The sequence below is a fragment of the Puntigrus tetrazona genome, chromosome 11 (genome assembly GCF_018831695.1).
Source record: "Puntigrus tetrazona isolate hp1 chromosome 11, ASM1883169v1, whole genome shotgun sequence".
In the NCBI taxonomy this organism is placed as follows: domain Eukaryota; kingdom Metazoa; phylum Chordata; class Actinopteri; order Cypriniformes; family Cyprinidae; genus Puntigrus; species Puntigrus tetrazona.
In genome coordinates this window covers 16,762,215-16,778,747 of record NC_056709.1, presented here as the reverse complement: position 1 = coordinate 16,778,747, position 16,533 = coordinate 16,762,215, and the positions used below count along the sequence as shown (strand labels likewise).

The 16,533-nt window shown below is 36.3% G+C and overlaps 3 protein-coding genes across 6 annotated transcripts; 1 reads left to right on the top strand and 2 right to left on the bottom strand.

The window, feature by feature from the left end:
• Positions 1–163: 163 nt before the first annotated feature.
• On the bottom strand, positions 164–4,388 carry hmces (5-hydroxymethylcytosine binding, ES cell specific). Of its 4 annotated transcripts, none has more exons than XM_043251525.1 (7): positions 4,265–4,388; positions 3,042–3,260; positions 2,829–2,972; positions 2,075–2,254; positions 1,831–1,985; positions 1,500–1,692; positions 164–922 (listed from the first exon to the last, which is right to left on the bottom strand). In XM_043251525.1, the coding sequence occupies exons 2-7, from the start codon at positions 3,228–3,230 to the stop codon at positions 713–715; spliced, it is 1,071 nt and encodes a 356-aa protein (XP_043107460.1). In that variant the 5' UTR covers positions 3,231–3,260; positions 4,265–4,388; the 3' UTR covers positions 164–712. The 4 variants fall into 4 exon arrangements, with proteins under 4 accessions (XP_043107460.1, XP_043107461.1, XP_043107459.1 ...); XM_043251526.1 differs by having other exon boundaries at positions 3,042–3,247; positions 4,265–4,336; XM_043251524.1 differs by lacking the exon at positions 4,265–4,388 and adding an exon at positions 4,002–4,249.
• A 24-nt stretch (positions 4,389–4,412) lies between these two features.
• tada3l (transcriptional adaptor 3 (NGG1 homolog, yeast)-like) lies at positions 4,413–9,402 on the bottom strand. Its single transcript, XM_043252531.1, is given in 10 exon segments — positions 4,413–5,314; positions 5,316–5,358; positions 5,637–5,828; positions 6,460–6,560; positions 6,660–6,763; positions 6,860–6,992; positions 7,134–7,239; positions 8,050–8,300; positions 8,385–8,618; positions 9,044–9,402. Coding segments are annotated over 9 exon segments (1,290 nt in total). The 5' UTR covers positions 8,595–8,618; positions 9,044–9,402; the 3' UTR covers positions 4,413–5,164.
• Positions 9,403–9,684: 282 nt separating this feature from the next.
• On the top strand, positions 9,685–12,375 carry LOC122354367 (actin-related protein 2/3 complex subunit 4). Its single transcript, XM_043252532.1, has 6 exons — positions 9,685–9,784; positions 10,283–10,401; positions 10,486–10,597; positions 10,681–10,776; positions 11,505–11,675; positions 11,772–12,375. Exons 1-6 carry the CDS (start codon positions 9,782–9,784, stop codon positions 11,775–11,777), a joined length of 507 nt encoding a protein of 168 aa, XP_043108467.1. The 5' UTR covers positions 9,685–9,781; the 3' UTR covers positions 11,778–12,375.
• The last annotated feature ends 4,158 nt before the right edge of the window (positions 12,376–16,533 follow it).

Genomic DNA, 16,533 nt, shown 5'->3' with positions numbered 1-16,533 from the left:
AGCTGTCTTAAAGGAGGCATTTACGAACTGACGAGTTTGTTCTTCAACGAAAGAACAGATTCTCAAAGGTTTTGCTTGCTCATCAAAGGATCCTCTGCAGCGCAAGGGATCTGTCACATGTCTCCAGTCCGTCAATTGAAGTGAAAAGCTGCACGCGTTGTAATAAACTAAATTGTAACACCAAAATATTGCTGCTGGATGAAATAAAAGTCCTCTATCAATAACACTGCTTTCTCTGTTGAAAGTCATCTTCGAATCAGGAGAGAAAAAAAAAGCACAGATCAAGCACTGTTAACAAGAAAAAACTGTTCTAAATGATTATAATGATGGGTTTTTATGTGAGAGGGGTTTTTGGGGGTTTTCCACTCGTGGAGCCTTATTGCAGATTACTGTTTTGGCCAGAAGTGATAGTTTAAAGTTAAGATGTCTCATCAAAAGTTCATTTGTTTTTTAACAAACGCAGTTTTTCAATTCACGAGAAATTATTCAATTCAATTATTCACTTTAACTGTATGGATTATTGTGATGTTTTTATCTGATGGCACCCACAGGATCCACTGGTGAGCAAGTGATAAAATGCTAAATTTCTGTTTTGGTGAAAAAACATCATATACTGTACATCTTGAACGGCCTGCGGTGAAAACATTTTTTCAGTTTTGGGTGAACAACCAAACATTTTTAGGCATGTCAAGGTGCATTTTCTGTCTTCTGGTCATTCTGAAGAAGTTCTTGGCTTTTTGTTGGATCCAGACCCCAGCAGCCACTGCTGGAGAGGCCCAGCCGGCTTGCTTTGCTTCTCTGCTCCAGGCTTCCCTTCAGGTGTTTTAGCTGAAGTGTCTTCATCAGGATTCTTCCTCTTAGTGGGCGAGGCAGTTTTCAGCCAGCTCATCATCATTTTACTGCTAGCTGTAGGTTGAACAGTCTGGACAGGGCATAAGGTGGGACCTCAGTATTTAAACTTCAAAGAATTTTAAGTTCACATTCATATGTCAAAGGTTTTAATAATTTGTGATCTTGGTAAACTTTTCATAAGTCTGTAATGTATACATTGAATTTATTATTGTTCCTGACCCAGAATATAAATCCTAAACTATGAAAATTCATTATAAAAATGTATACAAAGTACCATCCAAAGATTTGGGGTAATTATATATATATATATAGATATAGATAGATAGATATAGATATATAGATATATATTGGGTAAAAGAAAATTAATTTAGACGCATTAAATTTATCAAAAGCAATGGTAAAGTTATTTATAATGTTAAAAAAGTATTTATATTATAAATAAATGCTGTTCCTCACTACTTACTACTCATCAAAGAATCAAGAAGAGTAAAGGCTGCAGAACATTCATACTTTCCATCACATAAATTGCATTTTAAATATATTCAAATATTTTAAGACATAATATTTAACTGAATAATAGAGGACACATTTGTGTAAAAAATAGTTTTAAGTGCATCTGTTTTCTAAAACATTACCAAATGTTTCACCTTCTTAACTGTGGGGTCTACAGGTTGCAGACACTCTGGAGAGTTGTTGCGGGAATTGTTGACCAATGAGGAGACGGGGTGAAAGGTCAAGGAGGACTTTGGCTGTAGTAATTTCATTGCTTCCAGGGACTTCACTTCTCCAAAGTCCAACCACCGCCTTACCTCATCCTCCCCGTCCAGCACAGCCGGCATCCTGTTACACAATACATTAACTCAAGGTTCAACTTTTTACAAAAGGTTGTATGACTCTGTGAAAACTACATGAATCATATATATATATATATATATATATATATATATATATATATATATATATATATATACACTCAACCTGTCATGGATGCTTTGAAGATTTGAAGAGGAGTCCACAGTAATAACAGTGTAAGTATACAACGTCTCTCCACCACAAGGAGGAGTCCAGGAGTCAAAGAGCCCTGCTATTGTCAGCAGACGCCACCCTGTCCAGTCACTGCCGTCCTGATCACTCTGTAGACAAGTGAAGGAATGAACAAGTGAGTATAAGACTGGCATAAGTTAACATACTTACTTCTTAAGACTATCTGACTCAGGCTAACCTCTTCTAGGTCCAAACTTTGGTCACTTTTTGTTTTCTGTGTATTCTGTTGACTAGGCACTTGACCTCCTTGACTCTGAGGGAAGTAAATGAAGAAAGGCTGCTTCTCTTTCTCCGTTCGCCTCCATTCATAGAAGCCATCGGCTAGAATGACACAGCGCTGTCCTTTCAGAAGAGGATCCTGTACAATGAGTTTTCAGCAACAATTCAAATGTCTGTCCACAGAATTAGTAAATATTTGATGTTTAATACATAATAGAGTGCCACAGTGCCTTTTTCATATATATATATATATATATATATATATATATATATATATATATATATATATATATATATATACCCAGTTTCACAGATAAGGCTTAAGCCTAGTCTTAAACTAAAATGTAAGTCTGAGCTGTCTTAACTGAAAGAACACCTTACAATATATCAGCACTGAGATGCATACAAGTAATTTTTTTATGAGGCACATTTCTACAACATTACTTAATGTTATAATTTAATTATGGCCAAATGTTGGCCCTGTCAGTGAAACAAGGCCATAATATTTATTGGAAAATATGCATTTATTCAGATTTCATATTTAAGTGATATAAAAAAAATAGGGAAACGTCATCCACTTTTTCATTGTATATATATATATCCTAAGGTCTGTCTTCAGTGGTTAAAATCCAAATACCCTATGAAACAAAAATTTACGAGAATTTCATTGTGTGCAGGGCTACCCATGCGAACGAATGTGGTGTCTCACGTACCTTATAAGACTTCTTTTCTAGCAGACTCTCGCTGCGACAGTTAGAAGTGTTGTACTGCATCTTACTGGGGTCGTTCTCTCTGAACCACGCCGGGACGAGACCCCAGCGCATCGCTGCCAACACACACTCATCTACCGGGGCGTCCTGCAAAAAGCGCTTCATTAAACAGCCGTTCATCGGGGACAAACGTTTCATATGTTGTGTTTGACGTGCCTTGTTGAAGTGTCTGTTGGACAGCAGTACAGGGCTGAAGGACTGAGGACTCTTGTTGTATGATGGGCGGTATTTGTCAGTGTCTCCATCCTTCCATAGGGGCTTGCATCGTCGTCCCGTCCTGTCTCGATAGTGAGCAGCACGACTGAGCTCATTCGGCACAAGTGTGCAAGCCGTTCTCCCGCACATTCTGGCATGTGCCAAACCTGTACGACGTCACTACAAATTAAACAATACATTTACATCATGCTTTAAATTAATATTTAAATAATAATAAAATAATAATGCAATGTGGCATTTTTTGCTAAAAACCACACAGACCCTGAAATTTGCAATTCTTTGTGTAACGAATGTTTTTCTGTAATAATTATGCAGATTTTTCAATCTGATACATTCTTTATTCATAAATATACATAAAAAATTTGTTTAAAAATTGTAATTATTTTAAAACAGTAATAGGTGACTTACCTTTATTATTTAAAATTTAAAAAAAAATCCAGAAAAATAGCAAAATCACTATATCATGCAAAAAACTTCAGAATCTGTTCAGTGCTTAAATGCATATAGATGCTGCTATACAAATCTGGACATTTTCTTTTTTGTAACTAGTCCATTTTAGCATTCAATTTTTCGGTTCTTAGTTATGGTTAATTCTTTGGTTATGTTCACTGCTGGAAAACGTTTACTATAGCCATCGAACCACTTGTAAATGCACTTATTGCAGCTCTGTGAATCGGTTCGAAAAAAGCGATTCAGTGATTCTTTTGCGTCGTTACGTAAAACGTCATAGCGCGGTTTCTGACGTTCAAGGAAATGGTCTAATGCCTTGGCTATGAAAGTTCCATGCTTTTATTATCGTTGCCAAAAATCTCTCAGTTAATTATTTATTAGATATCAGGCATGTGAGAAGACAGTCCACCTCATGAATGGGTTCTACCATTTTATCAAGAACCGACTTACATGAACGATTCTTTCGAAGAATTGTAGCTGTCAGGTCATTAAAGCTTGAGCAGCATCACAGTTTCATCGGTGTCCTCGCTTTAACTCTGTAGAATTTTACCTCAGAATTTCACCTCAAAGCTTATTTTCACAGGTCAAACGGCTGCACCGCTAACGTTACAGTAGTTGCATGCAACGGTTTCAGCACACACCCGGTTTGCATCTTCGTAAACTGGCAAACTAGATACAGATGCACCGACAAATAAAGTAAAACACGTTCCTACCAGCGTAAAAAGTCCTTATTTTGAAGATGTAAGAGCTGAGAGAGCAACGACGGTACCGTTCACTGAAGTGTGTAAACACGAACAGCGCCCTCTGTTAGAACAACCTGTCATAACTCAAAGCTTTGCATAAAGAACACTAGAGAAGTGATTAAACAAAATTTAGTTTTATTTTCAAACACACACACATACATGCAACCGTAATGTGATGGTTTATAAGTGGTTTACAAAATACCAGACACGTACAACTAAATTCAACAGCATATGAATTCACAAACCCAATATTTCTGTGCGCAATACCTTAATAAAAGCTTTATTTTCTTTTAACCATACAAAAACTGAAAATACAGCGTTCCTGCTGCGTAGTAACAAAAATGCTACCATAGCTATGACAAAAGATTTAAAGAAACGATTCACCCAATAACTAAAATGTTGCAATTTCCTCGCCCCCATGTTGTTCCTGTATGGCTTTCCTAAAATACAAGAAGTACCCCAAAACTGTTTGGTTACCAACGTTCTGCAAAATACATTCTTTTATATTTTCCGCAGAAGAAAATCAGGTTCAGAAAGACATGAACAAGTGTTTCAGTTTTGGGTGAACTATTCCTTTAACAATATCAATCCACCGTTAATCAGCTGCATTTGGAAACTATACATAAAAGGCAAAAAAAAAAAAAAAGTAAACTTATACTTCTGGCATCAACAGTGTCAAGTCAGTGGCACTTGAAACCTATAGTGTCAAACACCTTTATTATCAGGTCTTACTTTGTATGGAGAGTAACCAAAAATATGAACATTATATTAAATGTTTGTTTAACGTGTTCTTCGAGTTGTCTTTGTGAAGCGTCCATAACCAACAAACATATTAAAGAAAACACACCACATTATAGCTGCCGGTCATATTCATCCATCTAAGAGTTTGAGAATGCTTTCTCTCTCTTTCAAAGCTTTCCAAGCCTGATCTTTCTCCTTTTTCGTTGGAGTGCGTTTCTTTTGCCTGGCGGCCATGATGCGACGGAACGCCTCCATGACCTCGTTATCAGCCACTCGAACTTCGCTGGCGAAGCTCCTGCTTTCGCATTTCTTCCCGTGCCAACCTGCAAGAACAGGGTGAAGAGTGAAGGGCGATTATCCTGATCTCACATCAATACCGGTATTTCAACAAAGCACGTAAAAAAAATAAAGACATCTAAAAATACACACTTGACCGCTTTAACGCAGCTCTCGAAGCTGTGATCCAAGTAAAAATACAGAAAGTAAATCATGACGTGTCAGATCAGACTGCTCCCTCTAACTCTTATTTTCACAAGCTAGTCTTTGTCTTGTGCTGACAGCGGTTTTGATCTGGATCTGAGGCTCTTTGGCTGATACTCACTTGAGCAGCTCCTGCTTGCGCGAGCGGTTGTGAGCGGTTAGCGCTTTGAGTTCGGCCTGTCTTTTCTGCAGCTCGGCCAGCACCTCGTCTTCAGACTCTCCTCCGACGCCTTGTCTCTCATCGGAGTCCAGCAGCCCCTGAGACACCAGCTCCTCTCTTATACGAGCTTCCAGAGAGCGTGTGTGAGGCACACTGGGACCAGCAGAACAAGAGAAAATGGCGTCTTTGCTTCATTGATGTACATAATTACTATTTGAAAGAGATCTAGTTTTCGTATATATTCTAGTATAGCACCATTCGCTCCTGATGGATAAAATGCATGTTTCTCCCCGAAGCGAATACTCAGTTTCAGTCAAAAATGGATCACATTTCAGAAGTAAAATGAGCTTTAAGTGCTGATTCATGCTGACTATAAAGAGTAAAAGATAGAGAATGAATGCTAATTTAGCTAAAAAGGGATATTTCGTAAACTCGCTTTTTACAATGTAATAACTTGTGTTTCAGTGTGTGCTTTAATAATGATACTATTATTTACATACATTAAAATTATCAAAAAGTAAACATGACAGTGAAGGTAAAGATTTTGTACAAAATATTTAAAAAAGTAAAGTGCAGTAATATTAAACTTTCTATTAATCAAAGACATATGTATATATATATATATATGTATATATATATATATATATATATATATATATATATATATATATATATATATATATATATATATCTTACACACACACACATACACATATAAATACATATTTCCTAAATAAACCGGTAAACATCATTAACTGAATAAATCATGAAATAAAACATTTACCTGAAGGCTTTACCCTGGCTACGAGGCGATGTCCCGGCCCCATCATCCTTCCCTGGAATGTCTGGAATGGGGGAATCCTCCATAGGGGATATGATGTTTTCCTACATAGTTGAAAAAAAAGATATGACTAAAACATAAGCTGAACTGACTAAATATTGCACAACACACATATTTATTTTAGCAAATCATGAGTCACTGACCTCAACAAGTGCTTGTAGAAGACGCTGAGTAAGAGGGCCAAAAGGACAGCCGTCCTCTGGAGGTTCATGCTGAGACTCTGATTTCTTAAGTAAGGCATCTACATCTGCACAAACCAGAGCAGAAGAAGATAAAAGCAACAGATTAAAGACAAGGAATGACAATGTTGCAACTGGAATCGCATCTTAAATGACACCATTACCTTTAGCATCCAATTCCGAAAGAGGACCCATCATGCTTTTTTTCTTGTCGTTGGCTCTCGCCCCCTCTCTTTGCTCTTCTAACAAGTCCTCTTGAGCCCAGCGTTGGGAATAATGCTTTCCGAGAGCTGGGATCTGCAAAGAAAACCAACAGTCAGTGCTCAGAAGTGAACAACCAACACAAAAGCCATAAAACACGCATTTCACTGAACACAGAATCAGTTGAAGGAAGCAGCATTAACGTAGAGCAGGAACTGGTTTCTAAAAGATCTTTACCTTGTAGTATTCAGCTTCATCATCAGGGGGTTTGAGCAGCTCTTCCAGAACTCTGATCTCTTCATTTGTGATGTCTGCACAGTAAGGCTCCACCGAGGCCCAGAATCTGTTTTACACACGTATATAACCAAAAATTACTAGATACGCTACTATTAAAAAGTCTTGATCAAAACTACAATACAGTGATACAAGGTTTAATAATACTGTAAAATATTACAATTTTGAATATATAAATGTTTGACATTTTTACATAAGCTACAACAAAACTAATGATATATATATATTTTTTTGATGCATCTGTATGTTAAAATTTATTCCTGTAATAGCAAAGCTGAATATTAACAGCCATTACTTCAATACTAGTTTAAGGGCCACACAATTCATTTATTATTATTATCAATGTTGAAAACAGCTGTGCATTAATAATATTGTTATGTTTTTATGTAGTAATGTCTAATCACTTTATATTAATAATAATTATAATTATTATTAATAATTAAATATAAATAATTATAATTATTATGTTACATTTATTGATATTTCCGCAGAAAACAAGATATGTTTAGTAAAACAGAAAATTTAAAAGAAACATTTTTTTTTAAGATTTTTGTTACATAAATGTCTTTAAATTTTACATTTTATCAATTTAATGCATTTATTTGCTGAATCAAATGTAAGGCATTGATCTGTGTTTTAATAATATTTGACCTGTATTAAATCTTTGACTAAATACTCATAACTTGTCACCTCTGGAATCAATAAAGCATTAAATGAAATTGATGTTTCAATTATCAATACACAACAATGCAATATCTAGGGTTTCTGTTGGGAAAATAATGGCAAAACCTGATATGTATCTTGTATCTGCTTATTCCAATAAATGTACATTATGCATCTTAATTTTAAACAAACAAACCTGTTGGGAGCATCATTTTTAGGGTTGCGGGGTATATCTTGGGGGTCGACTTCAAATTCAAAGTCCTGGACTTTGGTCTGTATGTTCTTAGACTTCGGTCTACCTGGCCCAGGTCCGGGACCATGACTTCCTTTTCCATCGAGCTTCTGTTTTTTGGGCTTAGAATGGCGAGAGGATGCTGCAAGATCTGGATCCTTCCCTAATTTCAGAAACCTTTTATCCCCTTTTTTGTCCTGCCAGTCTGTAAGGATCTGTTTCAGAGAATAAACACAATTCACATGAGACACTTTAGGCAGTAAGTGGGATAAAAAGACAAACAGAAAAACGCTGCTCACCTGTCTCTGTTCTTCCAGAGCCCTGAGACGTCGACTCGCAGAGGACAGGAGTGTTTCCAGCTCCAGCTGAAGCGTGTCCAGCTCTTCGATGCCAATGCCATCATCTTCTGAGCGGCTGAGTACTGCTGTGTAGCGCGGACACACTTTCACATGGTCCACAGGTTTGAAGTCATAGTACTTCAATGGGGGACAGTCCTTCAGTTCACTCATCTTCTCGTGAACATGAACCTATATCTGAAAAAAAGAGTAATACAAAAGTCAGGGTTGTGTCATATAGTAAAAGCATGGTAATGAAAGCAAATTTAGAATGGATGGACTGTTGAAGATGTTATTCATAAGGTTTTATATGTGAAAACTTAAATCTTGCATGCATTGCATCTCTGTAATTTCTTTCACTCTGTTGTGTAATACTGACGTCTATATATGATACCAGTGTGTGATAATAAACAGCCACTGTAAGCTAACGGCTAACGTTACATGCTAATTTTGCTGCATGCTGTTCAAAACACAGACAACCGGCTCTTACATTTTATCGATACATATGTATATTACTTGCAATTAAAAGACGTGTGTCGACAATTAAACAATGTGTTAAAACACCACACAAAACGCTAAATGAGTTTAAACAAGGCATTTATTCATAAAATATTATTGTTTACCTCCGACGAAGGGGCATCCATTACTGACTAAACCATTACCTCAGAATAGGGGGAGACAAATCGCCGTTTAAGTTTTAAAAACAGGAACACGCATAAAATTAGCTTTAAACCGTGTGTTTTATTAACACAATTTGAGCGATATTTATGTACTATTTGCAAACTCGTTTCATATCTGGTAAATGCCCTCTCTCGGCATTTATCATCCACAAAATAGCAGCACATAGAATGGTACATTCCTGGCTGAAGCGCGTCCAAACAGAATAATTAAAGATTATTTCTTTTTCGAGACTCGTGCGCTGTTTAAACCACAAAAGAGTTAAAGCATTATTTTATCTCAGTGATATTTTTTAGATCATAACATTTTTTACTACAGCGTATTTGACCCATCGTGTTATTTGCCATATAAGGAAGAAAAAGCGAATAAAGGTAAGATTGCTACTGGGCTTGACCGTAAATATAAGAATAGATGTGAAATGATAACGATTGCTTTGGTGTTTTTGTATATTTCGGTCGTAAGTTTACGGGCGTAAAATAAAAACCTAAAAGCTTATGTTTGTATTAAAATATATTTAATTTTCTATCATTTACTCGTATGTATTTAAATAACGAGCTTATGATTAACATTAATATACTTCTAATAGGTGTATTACGGGAATGTGAGAACGCAATGGAGGCGTGTTTTCTCATTTCCAGGCGTGGCGTGCGGACTTCCGTCTTCCTCCACAGACCTCATATAAAATGGTAAGAGATTTACATTTCTTGAAGTTCCTTAGATTTTTTTTAATATATAGTGCAAGCGATCAAATGGCTCAACAAACAGCCTTAGCGTAAACAATTTGCATGCGATAACCGCAGTGTTTTGGGCTTTGTTTGATCGAGTGATGTTAGTCTATCTTGATCTATGCTAGCTGGCTAACGTCAGTAATTTTACAGGCAAAACCTGTTTTTGGCAGATTGAAAGCATTAAATACACACTACACTGCACATATAAATTGTTTAATAGCTGGCGCACGTTTAACTCATTTAAAACAGCCAGTAGTTGTCAATAAGTGAGCATTCATTGATTGACACTTTACCTAAATGACTGACACGAGCTCAATGGAATGGCCAAAAAACACAAAGCTGCTCTCCCACCCACAGACAATCACGTTTCTGTGTGTGCGCGCTATGATTATGATATGGGCTGTTAGGTTATGGAATGACATGTTACTTAATTAAATGGTCTTTTTTTGTATGTAGACGGCAACATTGCGACCTTATCTGAATGCGGTGCGCGCCACTCTTCAAGCAGCCCTGTGTCTGGAGAACTTCTCCTCTCAGGTGGTCGAGAGACACAACAAGCCTGAGGTGGAAGTTAGGTGAGGAAATCACTCATGAAGCCTATATATATGTGTGTGTGTGTGTATATATATATATATCTCAACGCATGTCTTCAAATACAGGAGCAGCAAAGAGCTTCTTTTGCAGCCTGTGGTCATAAGCCGCAATGAGAAGGAGAAGGTCCTGATTGAAGGGTCCATAAACTCAGTCAGGGTCAGCATCGCTGTCAAACAGGTAGGAAATTCGAGATAATCTGCACAAGATCCCTGTGCTCCTTTTGCTGTCATCTTCTAAAGATATTAACGGTTCTCTCTCAGGCTGATGAGATTGAGAAGATCCTGTGCCATAAATTTATGAGGTTCATGATGATGCGAGCGGAGAACTTTTTCATCCTGCGGAGGAAACCTGTTGAGGTGAGCTCCTTTTTGCGGGGAACAAAATACAAGAAACAAGTAATACAGAAGTATGTCATTCATATTAGTAATGGGAACAAAGCTTTTTGAGACTAAATCGATTACTCTGTGACAGTAGTTCTGTGTTCAAAGCATTCCAGACACCACACACTGGTCTGCGTGAATGCCGATGAAAACACAACCAACACATGCATAAGATGACCCTTTACAAACCAAATGAAAATGTTTTATTAACAGGGTAATCAACAAAATGCAATTAACAAATGATCTAATACCATTCAATATTAATTTGCATGTATAATGTGTTACTTTGTAGTGTTTTGTTTGTTTTATCGAGGGCTTGGTTAATAAGGTTAATTGGAGGCTGATCACTACAGCTCTTTCTGTTTATTATACAGATGTGCTATGTCTGTAAATTTGTAAAATTACAGTCAGGATGTAACAAAGCCTCATTTACTGAAATCATGAGATTTCGGCAGTTTGCTTCAAATCGCTGGTTCGAACCAAAAAAAAAAAGATTAGCAGAAGTTTCAAAGGTTTTCGAAAGCACCCGTCACTAGCGTGCATGTCAGGTTTTTTTGGGCGAGTCATGTAGGAGTGAAAGAAAACAAAAATGTTCATGTGCTTTTATGTCTTAAAACTCTAAACGGATTGCTGAGTGATGTGAAGTATCTAAGCTCTTAACAAGACTAACATGTTTTCTTATTTCCCTTTTTTGTGCTTTTCAGGGCTATGACATCAGCTTCCTCATTACCAACTTCCACACAGAACAGATGTACAAACACAAGCTGGTGGACTTTGTTATCCATTTCATGGAGGAGATCGACAAGGAGATCAGCGAGATGAAGCTGTCGGTCAACGCTCGGGCCCGAATTGTCGCAGAGGAATTCCTTAAGAATGTATGTTTGAGATTTCGCATTTATATCACATGTTTCAATGAGTGGAAAATGTCCCGTTTTTTTAATTCGACTGTTTTTATATGTCTTTGTTTTTAGTTCTGAGGATCCTTGTCTGCATTCCTAATACCCATCAGAGATCGGTGTTGCTTCGGTTCTTGTGGACAAAAACATTCAAAGTTTTTAAAAATCTCCACAGAGCAAAGGGGAAAAAGTCGATTAGTTGTCAAGCATGCAAGAAGATCTACAGGAACAACTGGCCAGTCTTGCAGCACTATATGCAGTCCCCTTTGCCTTCTGTTTAAGGTGCTCCTTGTGCCCATGGATATTAACAATTGTACATTTAGTCAAAAATTTATTACTCTGGTTTTCTGTTGTTAGGAAAAAAAAGAAAAAGAAAACACAGTCAAGGCAGGTCCTTAAAAGTATTACCTGTAATTAATATAGATGGGCACAGGAATCTTGTTGTTGGACTGTAGTTTTTTTTTTTGTTGTCTTTTATATACATGTACTCACATGCTTTCATTTTTGTTACAATGGAAAAAAAAATCAGGAATTGATTAAATGTTAAAGATATGAGATAAAAAAAAAACATTGGGTGTTTATATTTTGGCACTGCTAAACTCCAATATTATAACTATACAAAAAAAATGTGTAAAACATCATGACAATAAATTCAATAAAATATATTGTGCTTTCTGTATCTCTTGGGATTTATTTTTTCAAATTACACATTACATTTTCTAAATTACACCTTTTCTAGTAGTCTTTACTCTTTCTATCCACATATATACATTGATCTTTTTGCAGTTAGCTCTCATTTATCAGCTTTTTTTCTGATACGATACCATCTAAAACTATTGAGCCGTTATAACATCGCAAGGTCAATTGTGTTACTCATGCGTTCTGTGCATAAAATTTGATGGGAACTGCAAAGCTAGACTGGGCGCAGAAGTGGATATTGATCTTCAAATGCTTGGTAATCAATGGGAAAGTCATTTTGTGATCCATCATTTTGAGCATTGTGACTTTAAAAGATGGTTAACGATGGGTATTCTGTTTAGTTCAATTGATAAATTGTAATCAAACCATGATAATGGCTAGTTGCACTAGAGAGGGCGTAACAGCACTATTCATGTTATGCTTGACAAAACTGGCTTGAATGAATGATAGAATGATTTTATATATATCGCATGCGACATGTTTTCTCTTTTCTCGTTGACCTCCCAAATAACGCAATGGCACATTAAAAAACTTTTCATTTTAGTTTTTTAATTAGCGTCCTACTACTAGTTAAGATTTGGTTAAACTACCAAATACAAACTTTCCGACACGGTTTGAACGAACCGTTATCAGGGTTTTAGCGCCACAAAAAAATACATCAGCGACAGCTCAAGGCACGTGACCCACAACTCAAATTTTATTGGGCGGCGCCACACTCGACGATATATATATATATATATATATATATATATATATATATATATATATATATATATATATATATATATATATATATATAGAGTTGGCGAAAAGTTCCGGGTCGAATGTATGTGAGTTGCTCCACAGGTTTCCGTTTAAATCCTTCTCGCCAAGTATTCGCTTTTGACGTTACGCTGTACTTCTTTCCTCTTTTGTGGCGCAGACTGACTAAAGAAAGAATCCTGCCAAGTAACGACAGCCACAGCAGAATACCGTTCCGCCTCCTTGTGAGTCTGTCACGCACAAACAAACACACAATATCATTCCTTGTCGGTTGACAATGCATTATTATTATACTGATAATATCATGCCTGCCCTCATGAAGGTCAAGGGCTGAGTAATTCTGCTCTCACATCAGTGCAAATGTCCAGCTGACCTCACAACAATTCACACGAGGATTAATCGGCCTAGTGACAGACTTCACATGCTGGTGGTTTTGGTGGACAGCTGGTTTTTGTGCTTTTGAGTGGGTAAAAGGGAAAACATCCCTCAGAGTAAAAGGCTGACTTTTATCTCATAGGAACTCGTAACATTTGATTTACTAATTACATTACAATACAAAAGTAACTAAAGAAGATATATATTTTGATATAACAGTCTGAATAAGTACATTTTTAATTTTATACGAATATTTTCTTTTAAACCCTCGCACATTAAATAAAGTAAGAATTAGTTAGTGTCATCTAATGTGGCATTATCGTGTGAAAAAGTTATTTGTGTTAGTGGTTGGCGTGTGTGTGTTGGTCCGTGAGCTTGTGATAGTTTTTTCTAAATGCATGACTCTAGGCAAGGCTTTAGTGTTTGTAAGTCAATACTCCATCTCGGGCTTTTGAACACCACTCATATTTTGCACACATGCCTTCACTACAGATGCCATCGTGTACGTCTAACCTTCACAGTTAGCTTTTGCGGTTCTTTTAATTTGGTGTCTTTCTTTCAGGAACCGTGGAAGTGTCATCGAAGGAAGTGGCACAAAACTTGTAGGAGCCTAAATCTTGTCAGACTCAAAATAACAGAGTGCTGTAATTTAGAGAGGTAAAGCCGAACGCACGCTTATTCCCTTGTTCTCAAAATCTTGTATAGATGTACCGCTGTGTGTGAACTTAGCTGCTTAACCTATTTGGGGGTTTTCTGATGGATAAACGCATACATGTGTAAAGTACTTCATACGTATCACTTGCAGTGAAAAGGTTTTTTCTGACTCCGATCTTTAAAAAAATATGCTTAAATGCTTAAAATATCATGCCAACACATTTTAAAAGCTGTAATCAGATTGATTGATTGATTGTAATGGGTGAATAAAATATGTAAAATATAAAATAACTCAATGCTTCAGTTGAAATGCAAACGTTAGACAGCAGAGGGCGCTGAACAATCACAGAGTACAGAGGTGATGCATTCTGGGATAGATACACGATACTAGGAACAGTACAATACCATTGCTTAATAAAAGCTCATGGGTACATCTTACTATTGTCATATAATCTGTTAATAAAAAAAGTAATCCGAGTGATTTTTTTTAATAGTAAAAGAAAAAAATGTAATCAAAAAGACCTTTTCATTTAATGAATTATCATCGCCTACATTTAATCACGGCCACTGTGTGAATTAATCTCTGACTCTTGAAGTTTGTACTGTAAATATATATGCAAGTATCATCTTTAGGATGTACTCTTTTAAAATTAACCTTGAAACGTAGATGCAAATAATTCAAACCTCTTTTTTCTTCTTTTTTTATTGGCGTATGATCTCTGAAAAGACTTTCTTTGTAAAATCTGCAGCTCATCTGTGAGGTTGTTTAACGACAGGCTCATATTGCAAGCAGTGACATCTCGTACCCCAGACACACGTGTGCTGTCACCACCATACCGGATACTGCCATCATGCCTTTTAACAGCCTGAATGACCCAGCCACCGAGGAGCAGAAGATACACATTAAGTGGCCCCATCAAATAAGCCAACGTATTGAAGGGCAAGGTGCTATATACATGCCTAAAGGCCCTGAAGAGTAAGGTAATCATGCATCTCTCAGTCCTTAAAGGCATAGTTAACCGCCCATAAAAAAATAAATAAAATAAAATAAATGAATATATATATATATATATATATATATATATATATATATATATATATATATATATATATATATATATATATATATATATATATATATATACACACACAGTACACATTACATAAAATTATTTTTTTACATTTTGGATGCAATTAATTGTGATGAATCATTTGACAGCACTGATATGAATGTGAATTTAGATGGCAAACAGGAACTACCTCTTAAATTTCTTTCATTTCTTTATTCAGTAAATTCTTTTTTAGAAGTCAGTTCTTTTACTTTCATTCCACTTCACACTATTCATTTTCATTTAGATTTCAAAAAAGACCAGTGCACTTGAATTGAGGTGCGCCAGAGTTTATCATTTGGGATTAAAGGTTCGTAAACCATAACCCTAAGTATGAGCAGTAGTGATTAGTAATTACAGCTTCTTCTTCTACTGCTTCCTTCTTTTGTGTCCTCTGCCCCTCACGAGAAGACCCACAGATGTCCCTTTCTAACATACAGCACAGCTGTCTGGCCTGAACACAGGAAGGACCATATTTGTGTGGAAGTGTGCATGAGGTCAGGACCGTGTTCTGTTGCCAGGGGAACGGTAGGAAGCGGGGTTTCCTGTTCCCACAGAGTGGAGAAAGATAGAGAGGCCCTGTTTGTTGTGTTCTGAGGTGAAAGAGGGCAGCTGAAACGCCAAGAATAGACTCATTTGCTCTTTGTTGTTTTAATGGCTTCTCTGAATCACACATTACATAAGATGCTATCGATCTACTGATGTGGTCACGCTGGGGCCATTTATGCCATTATATCGATGAGGGATTTTTTTATGGTCAGCCAGGTAAAAATAGTAAGTCTGATCACATTGAAAAGCAACAGCACAGCAATTGCACATCTCTGCTCCTCAAGCTACAGCTGTAATGTGTAGTTTTAGGAGTTTGTTTAAAACAATAGTAGTTTTCATATGTTGTTTTTATATAGTATTTTAGTTTTAGTGTTTTAGAATTTTTTCAATTTCAGTTAATGTTTAATAATTTTTTAAAAATTATAGTTCAGTGTTTGGATGCACAACTATATGGATATTATAACTATTGGAGATATTTTACATTTAAAAAAAAAAAAATTTGATGTGTAATTTATTTAGATTAAATCATATGAATTTGGATGATGTCATCAAAAAACAAACAAACAAAAAAACATTGTGTGTAGCTACGTACCTCAAACGAGTCATATTTACAAAGTGTGTAAAACAGTATGATTTATACTTCTATAGGGCCTTAAAATAAAAGCTAATGTTCAGTTGATGGTGTATAA

Coding starts and splice junctions, on each gene's coding strand:
- hmces (XM_043251525.1), bottom strand. CDS start 3,230: ATGTGCGGGAGAACGGCTTGCACACTTGTGCCGAATGAGCTCAGTCGT. Junction 2,973..3,041: donor CCAACAGACACTTCAACAAG/GCACGTCAAACA, acceptor CGCTTTTTGCAG/GACGCCCCGGTAGATGAGTG. Junction 1,986..2,074: donor AAAGTTTGGACCTAGAAGAG/GTTAGCCTGAGT, acceptor ACTTGTCTACAG/AGTGATCAGGACGGCAGTGA.
- LOC122354367 (XM_043252532.1), top strand. Junction 10,598..10,680: donor TCAGCATCGCTGTCAAACAG/GTAGGAAATTCG, acceptor GTTCTCTCTCAG/GCTGATGAGATTGAGAAGAT. Junction 10,777..11,504: donor TGCGGAGGAAACCTGTTGAG/GTGAGCTCCTTT, acceptor TGTGCTTTTCAG/GGCTATGACATCAGCTTCCT.